Source organism: Taudactylus pleione, unplaced genomic scaffold, assembly GCF_031769625.1.
Source record: "Taudactylus pleione unplaced genomic scaffold, aTauple2 ptg000054l, whole genome shotgun sequence".
Lineage (NCBI taxonomy): Eukaryota > Metazoa > Chordata > Amphibia > Anura > Myobatrachidae > Taudactylus > Taudactylus pleione.
In genome coordinates, this window is record NW_028284456.1 from 3,628,476 (window position 1) to 3,644,238 (window position 15,763).

A 15,763-nucleotide genomic window follows, 5' to 3' on the forward strand; every position below is an offset into this window, starting at 1 on the left:
GCTTTTAAGAACAGGGTCACGTTGTTGCTGGGTGGAAATGTTGCTGGGTTTAAGTTAAAGCCTTTGCTCATCTACCACTCCCAGAACCCACGTGCATTCAAACAGGTCAGTAAGCACATGCTGCCCGTATACTATTGTGCAAATAATAAGGCATGGATGATACAAGCTTTATTTGAGGATTGGTTTACCAACTGCTTCATACCCCCGTCAAGCATTGTCTGGACAAGGGTGTTCCCTTTAAAATTATTCTCCTGCTTTATAATTGCCCAGGACACCCCCAGCATCTTGTTGATGTAAACTCAGATGTAAAGGTAATGGACCAGGGGGCTATAGCTACGTTCAAAGCATATTATTTGTACACAACTTTTTCCAAAATTGTCTCGGCAACAGAAAATTATGAAGTAATCCTTCGTGATTTTTGGAAATCATACAACATTTTACAGTGCATAAAGAACATAGAATCCGCTTGGGAGGAAGTGACAGAAAATTGTTTGCAAGGCATATGAAAAAAATGCCTAAAAAGTCTTGTGAATAATGTTGAAGTGGTTGACATGGATGAACATGTCGATGACTTAAATCAAACAACTGTGCAACTTGCTAACATGCTTAATTTAGATCTCAAAGTGGAAGATATTGAAGAATATGTCGAGGGAGAGCTATCTAACGAAGATCTAATAGAGTTGGAAGCGCAGTAGCACTTGGAAGAAGAGAAGAGGAAAGAATGGAAGAAGTACAAAAAGAAGTTCACAGTAAAGGGGTTAGCTGGTGTGTTCTCGAAAGTGAATGCGGCTATGTTACAACTAGAGGGTATGGATCCAAATGTTGAAAGGTTCACGAAAGTGGAACAGCAAATTAATTAACTTTTACGATGCTATCGTGAAAATTATGATGAAAAAAAGAAAATGACAAAGCAGACCACACTAACAGGATTCTTCTCAAAAGCTACACCCAGTACCCCTACAAGTCCTACCATTTCCTTGCCATCATCTCCCTTACCAAAGCCCTTTACAGATCCTGATAACACCAATGATGACACATTACATGATGAAGGATTTGTTGGCTAGAATGTCTGTTTTTCATATCTATATATTTTTTGATTCCAATTGTCCTGTTTATGCTCTGTAAAGGTACAATATGCAACAGTTATGCTAAGCCTAACTAGTAGTACGTAGTAAAGTTATGCAAAATAAAACAAACACGTTCTGCAAAGTACTGTACAGTGCTGTAAAGAGTTATGCTGTACTGTATGCAAAGTAAACAGTTATTCAAAATAAAAGTTTTGCAAAGGAAAGAAAAAACTAAATAAAACAAGTTATGCAAAGTAAAGCAGTTTTCTTTTCTTCATATTACAATACAATACAGGTAAATGATTGCTGTGCATACTGTATACAGGTACAGTACTGTATACGGTATTGTACTGTACATGTATACAAAACTGTACTATAGTTATGCATATACTGTGTAGTACTGTATATCCTGTTGATGCTTTCACTGACTCTTTCACTCTATTTTTACCATTTAAAATTGTTGAATGTGCCAGCTTCTTTCCAGCTTCATTTTATAATTGCTCGTTTAACGACCAATTCGTTTAACGACTGAGTCGTAGGAACGGAACTCGGTCGTTAAGTGAGGAATGTCTGTACTGACTTTAGGGGGGTGAATAGTTATGCACGCTGAAGTTTTATGTTGTCCTAAATGTTGTTTGATTCGCAATATAAAAAAGAAACACAACTTCACAGTTGTAGGCATGTTCTGCGATGCACACCTTCAATCAAACCATTTTAATTCCAGGTTGTGAGGCAACAAAACATGAAAAATGCAAAGGGGGGTGACTACTTATGCAAGGTACTGTAAGTAGAAGTGGGTGTGGTATAAAAGATAGACAGGAATTAGACAATGTCTAGATAGACAACAGATGTTAGACAGGCAATAGTTCGACAGGGTCAAAAAGACTGCACCAAAAAATGTTGACACATTTTATTTATTTTTTTAAACTAACCATTGGGGTAAGTGCCTAACCCTATCCCTCTAGTAAGTGTCTAACCAACAGGTTCTCAAACTCAGTCTTCAGGACTCCAAACAGTGCATGTTTTCCAAGTCTCTCCATAGAATCACTAATGAAATAATTAGCTCCAACTGTGGATCTTTTAAAATGTGTCAGTGAGTAATGAATACACCTGTGCACCTGCTGGGCGACCTGGAAAATGTTAACTGTGTGGTGTACTGAGGACCAAGTTTGAGAACCACTGGTCTAACCCTAAAAAACAAAACCCATGTCAACAATTTTTGTGTCCACCTTTTGACCCTGTTGACATTTTGTGCCTATCGACCTTCATCTATGTTGACCTTTTCTGTGTCAACCTTTTGTCCATCGACCTATTCCCTGTCTATATGCATATAATCAAGTTGTATACAGATATTTACAATCAGGTCAAATACAAAGGGGCACTCACCAGTGTAAAGATAAGGTCACAGGTAATTTATTGCTTACATCTCCAGTCAGTCGACGTTTCAGAATTGGCCTTTCTTAAGACATGCAACTATACCAGCAGTGCATCCACAAAAGCAAGTTTGTAAGAGGAATAGCATTAAACAATCTCCTTACCTGAGTCTCCTTAAGTAGCCGCCTATTCCGCATGTCTGGAACGCATGCCCCGAAACCGGAAGTGCGTCCTCAATCCCTGGTAAGCTTAGTTAGGCACATCAACTCAACTCCGTGTACACAGCTAGTGTCTGGATGTTATCAGCATCTGGACCGGAAACCATGCGTTCCACAACCTGGTACGCATGCACCGGAACCGGAAGTATGTGTCAGAGCAGTAATAAACATCAAAAATAGAATTAAAGTGCACCAAGCTGACTCAGTATAAACAAAAACAGAGTACAGACAACTAGATTCTAACAAGAGACAACAATCTAGTAAGCCAAGGGCTGAACATAAACGCTCCGTATTTAACAACCATAACTTTATTAACCAGAGAGCTGAATGTACAAAGGGCCTGATTCAGACCCACTCGCAAGCGCATAGCGCTCGCAAGCGGGTCGATGGCCGGGCAGTGCGCACGCGAGCCCCGCAGTGAGCGAGAAATCACTCGCTCCGGGGCTCGCAAAAAAAACAGGGCGGCTGTCGATGTTGATCGACAGCTCGCCCTGTTTTGTAGGCGGGGAAGGATGTGGCTGACCAAACGGAGGCGTTTCTGATGGAACGCCTGCCGCTTGTGGGCGGCCCTACTGACATCACTCGTGATGTCAGTAGTGAGCTACCTGCTCTATTTGAGCATGAAGGTCTCTGGGGCTTGCGGCAGACGAGACCCTACCACAAGGGTCTATTCGCAAGCTCGATGGTCGCGATAATCGCGACCATCACCCGGCCACTTGCAAAAGCTGTGGGTGGTCACTCACAGCTTAGCGAGCAGCCAGTAGGCCGGGTAAAGAAAAAAAAAAATGTCCGCCTTGATTCAGAGCGTACTGTTGTACTTTGGCCTGTGCATCAGGGCCAAAGTACAACAGGTCTGTAGTAACTAGGGTCAACAGTAAGGAAGACAGGCTATCCGAGGGGACTCAGTTACAATCACTTAAATTTGAATACCAGCATAGCAAATATAACATATCAAAAATATTATCAAAAAAGCACGCAATATATAGTATTTAGAGATTTTATGTTATTAAAATTTTTATATCATTTTAGTATATTTTATAAATAGAAAAACAATATAATAAAAAGTTCATAGTCAACTAAGCAATAGAAAAATGAATGAAAGTGACCAAGGCAGCTCTCCTATCTAAGAAAAGCATTCTGGGGGTTATATTCATTTAGACCTCTTGGGGCTACTGTGTCCAGTGTGTAGATCCATTTCGCCAATTCACGATCCCCTCCCCTTAGGGGCTTGGGGACCCAGTCAATGATCCAACATTTTAAGGCTGCCACTTGGTGTCCCGCTTGTAAAAAGTGAGCAGCTACTGGTTTATCCGTAGAGCTAGATGTGATCGTCTGTTGAATGGTACATGGTGATTCGCCATCCTCTCACGGACATTGCTGAGACCCAGATACAGGTAATGAAGGAGCGGTTTCGACAAAGTGGTTACTTTAACAGCACCATAGAGGGCTGTTTAATCAGAGTGAAGAAAAACTTGCTTACAAAGACGAAGGTTGAACTTAAGAACAGAATGACGTTCGTCAGTCAGTATGGCGATATGTCTACCACAGTAGGGAGATCTATGAGGTGAAATTGGCACGTCGTGGCTTCTGACTTTATCTTCAAAGGGAATCTGGACGAACCCCCCATGATGGTGTATTCGCCATGGGGCGCAACCTTAAAGAGCTGCTGATGCGTTTAGTCTACCTCCTAAAAATAACAAATCTTGAATGGACACCGCCAAACCAGGTTGCTTCAGATGTGCAAACTGCGTGACGTGTAGATCCTTGCTGACAGGCCTTCTGAGGGGGGTGCATAACCCTAAGTCCCCCCCCCCCCCACAGGAACCCTAAACCTAACAACCCCCCCCCCCCCCCTGCAGCCGGGATTCTGTAGTGGAGATGCCGGCGGTCGGCATAGCGACCGACGGCATCATGAACGCATACCCCCTTGGATAGCCTGCCTTCCTTACTGTTGACCCTAGCAACTACAGACCTGTTGTACTTTGTACATTCAGCTCTCTGAAAGTTGTTATGATTGTTATATACGGAGTGTTTCTATTCAGTCCTTGGCTTACTAGATTGTTGACTCTTGTTAGAATCTAGTTGCCTGTACTCTGTTTTTGTTTATACTGAGTCAGCTTGGTGCACTTTAATTCTATTTTTGATGTTTATTACTGCTCTGACACATACTTCCGGTTCCGGTGCATGCGTACCAGGTTGTAGAACGCATGGTTTCCGGTCCGGATGCTGATAACGTCCGGACACTTTCTGTGTACACGGAGTTGAGTTGACGCACCTCACTAAGCTTACGAGGGATTGAGGACGCACTTCCGGTTTCGGGGCATGTGTTCCAGGCTGTGGAACACATGACTTCCGGTCCGGATGTACACAGCGTCCAGACACGCGGGATAGGCGGCTACTAAAGGAGACTCCGGTAAGGAGATTATTTGTTTGATGCTATTCCTCTTACAAACTTGCTTTTGTGAATACCCTGCTGGTATAGTTGCATGTCTTGAGAAGGTCTATTCTGACCGAAACGTTGACTGACTGGAGATGTAAGCAATAAATTACCTGTGACCTTATCTTTACTCTGGTGAGTGCATCTTTGTCTTTGACTTGATTGTATATATCTGGACCCAGAGTGGTGCCACTCTGGCGCACCCCGATTATCGACTATCTGTGGAAGATGTGAGTGCGGATCATTTTGTAGATAGTTGTAGTAATTTTTCTATTTTTTGTACGTCTTCCCGAGTCTGTGCATATATCTCTGCACTGAAGAAACCAATCTTAAAGGATCTTACTTGGGTCCTTTAATATACTGCCATGCACAGACACATTTTCTGTGCTAACTAAATGAAACACATCTTGAAACTGGCGTCTTTGAAATTGCTGCATTATAATCGCCCAGTTACTTTGTTTTGCTAATCAAATTGTGTTTTACCTAGGGGATACCAACAGACAAATTAGTGAATTCAAGTTTAAACTTTCAAAAGCAGAGCAAGATATAACTACTCTAGAACAGAATGTAAGTATTTGTTCATGTATTCCTCACACTCTACATTGTCTCTCTCTGCCTTAAAAACATTCCACACTATGCAGTGGTTTGAAGTCTTCCTTCCAGTCACACACCATTTCTGCTTGGGAGTACCTCCTGTATGTCTGTACAGCTTGAAATGTATCACTGCGAGAGTATGTTTTTAAAAGTGATAATTTCGTCAATATTGCCTCTTTGTAGCTGTGTCTTGTAGTGCAGATTATAAAGATATTCGCTCATGTTAGGTTAACGATAATATCTGTATAATCTACATGATGCAGTATCCAGTATGAATTATAACACTCAATTCATATGTGTTTATTATTTGAAATGTAACATACTTTAAATAAAAATATGTCTGTGAAAGCAGGAGGTGATGGAGAAATGCCGTGTTTTTTTCTAGGTGTGGGTTTGCCATGAGAGAGAAACTGCTCTTGTACGTGTCTGATTTATTTTTGCTTCTGTAGCTTCATCCTCTTTTCATGTGATTGTTCTATTCCTGAGGCTTTTACTTAAATAACCGAGTGCAGTGTGTCCAGGGGAGGAACACTGTATGTAGGGAAGATTGTGGTTTGTATTTTAAATATGTCCCCCTGCTTAAGTAGTAGTACATTAAAGGCAAAACGCACACCGATATGAGGATCCTCTCATCAGTTGTGTATTGATGAAATAGAATAGGCTAGAATGTTTTGATTTAAAACTAAAATGATGTTTGTTGCTATAAATGTCCTTTTTTATTGCATATTAACTGGAATTGCTTTCTGTTTCTGTGCTGTGTTTTATAGGTTCTTAGGCTTGAAGGACAAGTGGTCAGATATAAAACAGCAGCAGAAAATGCAGAAAAGGTAGAAGATGATCTAAAAGCAGAAAAGAGAAGACTTCAAAGAGAGGTAATTACCTACAATATGATTATCAATGACTTGCAAGTCTCATACATATTGCTATCTCTAGTGGAGTCCAAATATAAATTCAAATGCATAATGCTTTATACTATGTTGATTTGATTTAAAACAGGTATTTTGGTGTAAATTACTAATTTGCACCACTTTTATTTAATACACTAACTATACTGTTGTTTCAAAATTATGAGATGGCTTCCAACAAGAGTAACTTCAAATACAGCAAGGTTAATTAATTCAAGTTCATTTCATGACATTTTTAACTCCTTGTCTAATCTGAAGCACTAGAAATATATAACCACCTCCAAATGATGAGAAGACAACTTGAGCAGTGGTGTAAAGCTGCCCATCCACTACTAGATGCGGGGACGACGGCACAATTACGACATCATAATCGTGCCGTCGTCCCCCTAGGGGTGAAGTGCATACACTGAACGTTAAGACATTCAGTGTATGCAGATCAATCATCCCCGAACATGGCAACCTGACGGCAGTTGTCAGGTTGACCGTCCTGTTCGGGCAATGATAGATGTTAAAAACGACCAGCGGGCAAACGCATTGCTGGTCGTTTTTAACATTTTACTGCCCGATTTTCGGGCCATTTGCCATTTGCAAGCTATTGCACGATAACGACGTCGTTATCGTGCAATCTCCTGTCAAAATCGCCTAGTGGATGGGCACCTTTAGTCTTCTAGTTCACTGCCAGGACAGATGAAGCTCCCAAATCAAGTCTGGAGAAGAATTCATTGTGGTAGAGAGTACAGTGCAGATGGACCAAGAAGATACAGAGAATAGTTAATTAGCTATATATGAGTGTAGGAGAGCTGCAGGACCACACTTCCCATAATTCATATGACTATCCCCTACTTGTACACATGCTGCTGATGAATGCACAATTTGTAAATGATTTTCATCACAGAAAAAGGCAGATTATGTTGTCATTTGATAAACATCACATTGGCATGTATGAGGACTTAGTGGGGGGAATTCAATTGTTCTGCCGGCGACTTTTTTTTTTACGCCTGACAGAGCAATTCAATTGTTGCTCTGTCAGGGCGTGATAGCCGCCGGCATATCTGTACGCACTCAGGAGGGTGCGAGCAGAAATGTGTCTGAAACACCCTGGTTAGGACGCGCTAACTGCAGATAACCAGAAATTAAGACGGGTTTAGCCGTTTTAGATGGCTAAACCTCGTCTTTTAGGCGGCGAAGAGGGCAATAATTAATGAGCGCCCAGAACAATTGAATATCAAACTGGGCGCTCATTAATTATCACGCCCAAAAAAAACATTTGAATCACCCCCATGTTGACAGACAGGGTCACCAAGGACATTTCCAATATTTACAAAAATGTTAACAAGAAACAGCCAATCAATCCATTCCTATTTCATTACTAACAAAAGAAAGCAATATAAATGTCTCTTTCCCCAATGCTGGGGGACACTGGACCATGGGGTTGGAGCTGGGAATGCAGGAGCTGGCACTTAACTAGCTATGTAGCTTTAACACTAAGCTCATCCCCTCTGCAACCCCATGATGCCAGTGTAGTTTAAGTGCCCATGGAGTTAGGCACGATTTGGATGGGCTGTCTGCAGCCCTTTGTAGCTAGGGATTATTTTTTATTTATTTTGTAATGTTTATTTTATATTCTTATTTAGGTACGGTACAGCTTGCTGGGGTCTGTAGCAGGGATGGGTGTCCTCGTCGGGAGCCGTGGCGGGGTAGGGGTCCGTTGACCGGCGGCACTCCTTATAGCACTCCGGTCTCTGAGACCGCTTGGGCCCGGGTTGAGTCCGCACCTGCACCTTGGTAGAGGGTGCAGGGCGTCAGCACTGGCCCAGATGGTGGCGCCATCTTGCCGGGTTTTCTAATGAGCGGCTACTATGGAGAGTGCGCCGAACACAGGCTGCCCATCTACAGGGCATACCAAGTATTTTCCTCAGAAGGGGGAGTAACACTTGGCAGACAGAGGCCGTTCACACACTGCGGGAGGCGGAGCCAAACAGTGCTGATCTCCCCCCTGCTTCTCAGCAGCCGTTGGTACAGCTTATTTGGCTATGTAGGACGCTACAGCCCTGAAGCAGTCCTCTGCGGGAGAAGAGTGCAGGCACAAGGGGTCCACAAGCTCTGCCTACCCAGTCTGGTTGGGGGTAGGCGGCTGCCTCCTCCAGTTCAGGGACCGGTGGGTGCCGTCAATGGCCGATGCCTGGGTGAGAGGCATTGTCTCCCGAGGCTATATCATCGACCTCGGTCCCACCGCTGCAATGGTTTTTCGCATCTGCTCTTCCCCGGGACACAGAGAAGAGGGTGGCCTTGGTCCAGGCTGTATGTTCTTTACTTTCGGAAGGTGTCATTTTTCTGGTTCCAGAGTCGGAAAGGAAACGGGGATTTTATTCCAACCTGTTCCTTGTTTGGAAGCCCAACGGCGCCTATCGCCTAATCTTGAATGTACGAGCTTTGAACACCAGACTGTGGGTAGACCGTTTTCACATGGAATCGCTCCCTTCGGTGATTCAGGGATTGTTGGCCAACAAATTTTTGGCCTCACGCGACAGGGATACCTCCATGTTCCTATTTGGGCAGCTCAGCACACTCTTCTCCGGTTCACTGTCGGCCCGGCACACTTTCAGTTCCAGGCCCTGCCATTTGGTTTGGCTACCGCCGATACGTCTTCACAAAGATCATGGCGGCGATGGCAAGCCTGCTGCGCGAGGATGGGATAACAGTCGTTCCCTATTTGGACGATCTGCTATTAAAAGTAGAGTCTGCTTCCCAGTTACAGATCCATGTGGACCGCACGGTGCAGGTGCTTCAGGATCACGGCTGGATCCTATACTTCGAAAAGTCTTACCTGACACCTTGTCAGCACCTGATGTTCCTAGGAGTGATCTTCGGTATGTCTCTCCAACGAGTCTTCCTGCCCGAGTCCAAAGCCTGGGTCCTCCAGGATTTGGTAACGACAGTGCTGTCGGTGCCTCGCCCGTCCATTTGGCTGTGCATGAAGCTGTTGGGTACGATGGTCTCCACTTTCGAGACCATCCAGTACGCCTGCTTCCACTCACGGGATTTCCAGTGGGAAATTCTCCGCAATTGGTCGGGTTGCACGAAGGACCTCTCATTTCAGCTTCTGGTTCTGTCGGACAGCACTCCGCAATCCCTTCGGTGGTGGCTGGTTTCCAGTCACCTGCTTCGCGGTCGCTCCTTGGTCACTCCAAGCTGGGTCATTCTGACCACAGATGCAAGTCTCATCGGTTGGGGCGTTGTGACGTTGAGTCTTCATCTTCACGGTCTTTGGTCATCATCAGAGACTGCCATACCAATCAATGTGTTGGAGCTCCGTGCCATGTATCTGGCTCTGTTGGGAGCCCAGTCCAGCTTGGTACACATACAGTCTGACAGCGCCACAGCTGTGGCAGATGTGAATCCTCAGGGCAGCACCAAGAGCGCGGCAGCAATGGCAGAGGCAGTCCGCATTCTAGCTTGGGTGGAGGCCTTTGCTCCAGCACACTCGGCGGTGTACATTCCGGGAGTGGAAAATTGGGAGGCAGACTTCCTCACAAGCACCACCTTCATGCCGGGGGAGTTGTTTCTCCACCGGAGGTCTTCAGACAGTTGGTACAGAAGTGGGGTTTTCTGGAGAGGGATCTGATGGCGTCTCTGCACAACTGCAAGGTTCCCCAATTTTGCTGCGAGGTCCAGGGACCCACTGGCCTTCGCAGTGGATGCCATGACCGTTCCGTGTAGCTTTCCTCTGGCATATCTATCTCCTACGATTCCCATGTTACCTCGGGTACTCCGGCGGATCAAGGAGCAACAGGTTCCGGTGATCCTCGTGGCTCCATACTGGCCGCGCAGGTCGTGATACACCGCCATTCTCAAACTGGCCCTGGTTGGTGTCTTCCACTGTGACCACATCTGCTCCTGCAGAGTCTGTTTCGGCACAAGGACCTCTCTCGATTGGCTTTAATGGCCTGGCTTTTGAGACCGAGCTCTTAAAAGCTAAGGGGTTTTACACTTCTGTTGTCCGTACTATGTTGCGGGCTCGTAAACCGGTTTTGTCACGCAACTATCACAGGGTCTGGAAGATCTACATCTTGTAGTGTGAATGGCGCGAACTGCACACTACACGGTTTAGCTTTCCTTCAGGGAGGTCTGAAAGCCGGCTTGCGGCTTCGCTCATTGATAGTACAGATATCAGCTCTGTCGATTTATTTTCAGCAGTGGCAGGCCCTCCTGCCAGAGGTTTGGACCTTTTTGCAGGAAGTGTTGCGGGTTCAACCTCCGTTTCAGCCGCTGGTGGCTCCGTGGGATCTGACCTTGGTCCTCTCCCCTCTTAAGCAGGGTTCCTTTGAGCGTTTGGAATCCGTGGACATTAGATTTGTCACGTGGAAATTGGTTTTCCTTTATGGCCATTGTCTCAGCTCGGCGGGTCTCTGAGTTGGGAGCCTTGTCTTGCAATCCACCGTTCCTCATAATCTGTGACGATCTGGCTGTTCTCCGAACAGTTCCTTCGTTCCAACCGAAGGTTATTTCGGCTTTCCACTTAAACAGGAAATTATCTTTCTTGTGTTTTCCCTATCGGAGACTTCCTGGGACCGGGACATTCTGACACTGTTGGACGTAGTCTGTGCCCTACAGATCTACTTGGACAGTACTTTTGCCTTACGTCGTACGGACTCCCTACTGGTTTTCTACGACGCTTAGAAACGTGGCTGACCGGCCACGAAGCAGACCATTGCAAGATGGATCCACTCTGTCATCTATAGGGCCTATTCTGATGCGGGGCGATCGGCACCTGCCAAGGTGTCGGCTCATTCTACTCGGCGATGGCGACCTCCTGGGCGGCGCGCCATGGGGCCTCGGGTGAACAGGTCTGCCGCGAAGTTACCTGGACCTCTGTCCAAATGTACGCTCACTTTTATAAGTTTCATGTTTTTACATCCGGCAACGCCCACTTTGGGCCTACAGTTCTCCGGTCAGGCACCCTCAGCGTTCCCTTCCCTGGGGACGGCTGTTGGACGTCACATGGTCCAATGTCCCCCAGGATTGAGGAAAGCGAAAAGAGGATTTTTGGGTACTTGCCGTTGAATCCTTTTCTGAGTCATGCTGGGGGACACTGTGTTCCCACCCTCTCGCTCAGTCGTGTAGCATTGTGTTTTTTGACTGGCTGGTCCCTGCGGTTCTGTTTTTATTTTGGTTATAACTGTTTCACTGGGTTACTGCTTTCCCTTACCAGGCACTTTTGAAGTTGTACTGACATCATCGGGTTGCAGAGGGGAGGAGCTTAGTGTTAAAGCTACATAGCTAGTTAAGTGCCAGCTCCTGCATTCCCAGCTACAACCCCATGGTCCAGTATGACTCGGAGAAAAGGTTTCAACGATCAGTACCCAAAAATTCTCATATATAATGGCAGGCTTTACATTTAAGTCAGTTTCTTCTAGGTGCACTGTCAATTGGAGCATACTTACCAAAAGCTGAGTAACCCCTTTAAACGACTCTTTCATTTGTTTTACATGTCAGGACCAGTAGTTACTACATTGAGATTTTATTATGTCATAAATGCTACATGTTACAATAGTGGGGAAGCCCTATGAGTACTTCTTTGTGAGCACCATTATACAGGTTGTCTCCCACATCCAAATATTCCGAAATACGGAATTTTTTTGGCATGACTGATATAATGAGACCTTTGCTTTTTGATGGTTCAATGTACACAAACTTTGTCTAAGGCACAAATTATTAAAAATATTGTATACAATTACCTTTAGGCTGTGTGTATAAGGTGTACATTATATGAAACATAAATTAATTTAATTTCTGTACACAAACTGAGCCACAAAATTATTGAAATATTGTATAAAATTCCCTGCAGGTGGTCTATATAAGGTGTATATAACACATAAACGCATTGTGTTTATATTTGGGTCCTTTTCCCAAGATATTTCATTATGATATGCAATTATTCCAAAATACAGAATATTCCATTATCCAAAATACCCCTGGTCCCAATCATTTTGGATATGGGATTCTCAACTTGTATTCAGAAAGCAGTGTCTTTTGCAACTCAGTGTTTCTTAGACAGTTTAACCTTAACATTTAATATGGCACTAATAAGTGCAATGCCTGCTGTGTTTTGCACTTCATATCAGTGCTGATTTAAATTTTGATTTCAAACCCGCCAGTAAGCAAGCCACCAATATTGGTTTCGCCAGCAAAGAGTAGTTCCAGAGAAGGAATCTGCATTAAAGTTGTGCAGGGATATACTTTCAGAAGACCTTTCCAAAAGTGTTTGTGTCTTGTAACTAATTGAAGTGAGAATTGCAATAATGTCTATTTTATCCTAACCCTACTTCCATCACCAGCTATGATATACCTAATAAAAGTTCATTTTTATCTATCTTTTTTTTTTCGTGTATAACTACTTGTTGTATATTGGTAGGTCCCCCACCAAAGATATCTGCTGTGATAACTAATACAGGGTTCATGTTTATGAAAGTTCTAAGCAATATTTACATATAAACAGAATGTTGTGTGCAGGTGTTTATCTGTATCCCTTTTTGAAACTGCTATCAAACTCCCTTACTGCCAGACCCGTCCTGTCTACTATGTGAATTTTTAAAGAATGTTTTGTGTAAATTTTAGGAAATTATTATAAATAATTATATAATATGATCTTGTTTGCCTGTAGAGTTTATCAATGTAGAGTTTATCATTCATTAAAGTGCCCCAGTGTGCAGTCTTCTACATACTAGGCACAATTAAACTGTTTCTCCAGTAAGGTAGGGCTTTATTTATCACAAAGGGAATTTCTTTAAAAGAACACATATTTTGTAGGCTTTGTGCTCATTTATTCAAATAAAATCTTATAGGTAGAATACTTTAAATAATAGAAAGTGCGCTCAGTATCAAAATGTACAATATAAATTGCTTTTTATTACCTTTTTATTTTTATTCAACAGCTCCGAACTGCTCTGGACAAGATGGAAGAAATGGAGATGACAAACAGTCATTTAGTGAAGAGGTTAGAGAAGATGAAGGCCAACAGGAATGCACTTCTGTCTCAGCAGTAAAGAGGAAACAAAACTAAACCATAATGCACTGCTCCACAAAACACTGCGCCCTCACTTGGTCTTACTATAGACATTCTCATTGGCACTCGGTGCACATGCTGCCTCGGCAAGCCAGGGTCTTGGCAGCAGAGTACAAACTTTAATTTACGAGAGGAATGAAAAACTCATATTAATACTCTAAACATTGGCGATTTCTCCTTTCCAGCACACTGATTCGGGTATATTTCTGAGCTGAGGCGCAACACGCTGGATTCCTGATTTTTCATAGGATATCATTTATTTTCCACTCACATTATTATAATCAACTTTACACACATTCTTGTTTTTGCCTGCTGCTTACTTATGCTGGTGAACAAAAACTACTGCATGAAGAGGATATCCTCCTACAACTTTATGACATATGCCTATCTAATACTGTACTGAGACTGAATAGACTCAACCTAACCCCTTCTCTGCGCAAATAGTCCTGGAATAGTGTAGAAGCAGTGTTCTTGCCAAATATGGATATTTAAGAAGACATCTCCTGCTGTTTGTTCAGTGTAGCTCATATGGAGCACGCACTACTGGGAAAGATAGGTGCCCAGGCCAATTCTTAAGTGTCTTACAGTACCACTTTACGAACTCTAGTGCAGCGGGGAAGGGGTTAAAAGCCAAGTGCCTTCCTCACTGTAATTTCAACTTAATTACTATTAAGCTGTTTAAAGCTATTGAATTGCGCTAACATTTATACTTAGGAAAGTTACAATATCAGGGGGGGGGGGAGAGAATGTGCATTCATTAAACTTTATACATTTTGAACAAAAATACTTTTTGTAAAAATATTTTAATTTGTATAAGAATTTATAACAAAAGACAGTGACTGTAAATGTCTTTTATTGCATGGGTGATGGCACTGCTGGTTAATAGTGTTTTAAAGAGAGTAATTGGTTATCCTTAAGAATTCAACCTATACATTATGTCAGATATATCTTGTTGCACATTGTAATTTGTATTATCTGTTGCTTGAGTGTGAGTGGAGTGTTTAGACTAAGCAAATTGCAGGGGACCTATTAAATGGACACTTTTAATGGTCACGTCATTGTTAAAGTTTCTAATTTCATATTTATTAACAATTCTTAATCAGATATATGATTTCTTTGCCATCAGGAACATTAAATGCTGAAGCTTGAAGAAAAGGCAAAATTATGTCTACATTTTATCTGTAAAAGATTATCACAAAATGATTTGTCCTCTTAAAAATAAATAGTAGTTTACTCCAAAATAAGCTATTTTAAATTACCACGTTTGTGTATCCCATTCTACGTCTGACTGCGTTGTAATGTCCTGGAGCGGTGTACACATTTTGCTTTTACAGTACAATGCATTTCATGTTCAGGCTTCAAACATTACAATGGATAGGCCTTGCAGCACCAAAACCAACCCCCAAGGTTTTCATTGTTAGAGGCCGCCCAGTTTCACTAGAAGCTTGTGTGTATGTATGTAGGTGTGTGTGTGTATATATATATATTTACGTGTATGTGTGTGTGTGTATATATATGTATATATATATATATATATATATATATATATATATATATATATATATATATATATATATAGTTATCCAGAAGGACGCACTCACCAAGGAGACATTTCAAGGGAGTTTATTCCAGCATCAAGGTAATATGAGAATAATAGGTTCTAGCAGCAGCATACAATCAGCGACGTTTCAGTCCAGTCAGGACCATTATCAAGCCAGCAGCATATCACAATAACCTTCAAGTATTCCAAAGAGACAACCTCAGCCCATAGGTATAACCTACCTTACCATCGGGATACCAACTTATAGCATTGGCAATCAGAGTTAGCGCGCGCTCCATCACTTGGAACGCACAACCCGGAAGTGACATCACTTCCTCCCGGCCGCGTCACATCATATTCGTCCAAATTGCGTTCCACCGAATGGAACGCATATGGGGGCGACAACACGGCATCCTTATCCAGCCTGCGTGCCAACATGTGGAACGCAAAACGGGACTACTAACGAGCCATTATGTAAAACATAATTCCACCAGATAGATTGATATATTATAAAGCCACTCATTAGAGTCAATAATTCCAAAAAATTTACAACTATACATAC

At 43.0% G+C, this 15,763-nt stretch overlaps 1 protein-coding gene across 8 annotated transcripts in view; it reads left to right on the forward strand.

Annotated features, from left to right (window-relative positions):
* The window catches only part of LRRFIP2 (LRR binding FLII interacting protein 2), a 137,236-nt gene extending 122,049 nt beyond the window's left edge, over nt 1-15,187 (forward strand). For 3 of the 8 annotated variants that reach the window (XM_088464195.1, XM_088464209.1, XM_088464203.1), the window contains 3 exons: nt 5,584-5,663; nt 6,458-6,562; nt 13,531-15,185. In XM_088464195.1, the coding sequence (XP_088320321.1) occupies nt 5,584-5,663; nt 6,458-6,562; nt 13,531-13,641 (296 nt within the window). In that variant the 3' untranslated portion in view covers nt 13,642-15,185. Of the gene's footprint in view, nt 1-5,583; nt 5,664-6,457; nt 6,563-13,530 lie in introns of all 8 variants that reach the window. The other 5 variants (XM_088464165.1, XM_088464171.1, XM_088464191.1 and 2 more) reach the window with 3 other exon arrangements.
* Nucleotides 15,188-15,763: the final 576 nt, after the last annotated feature.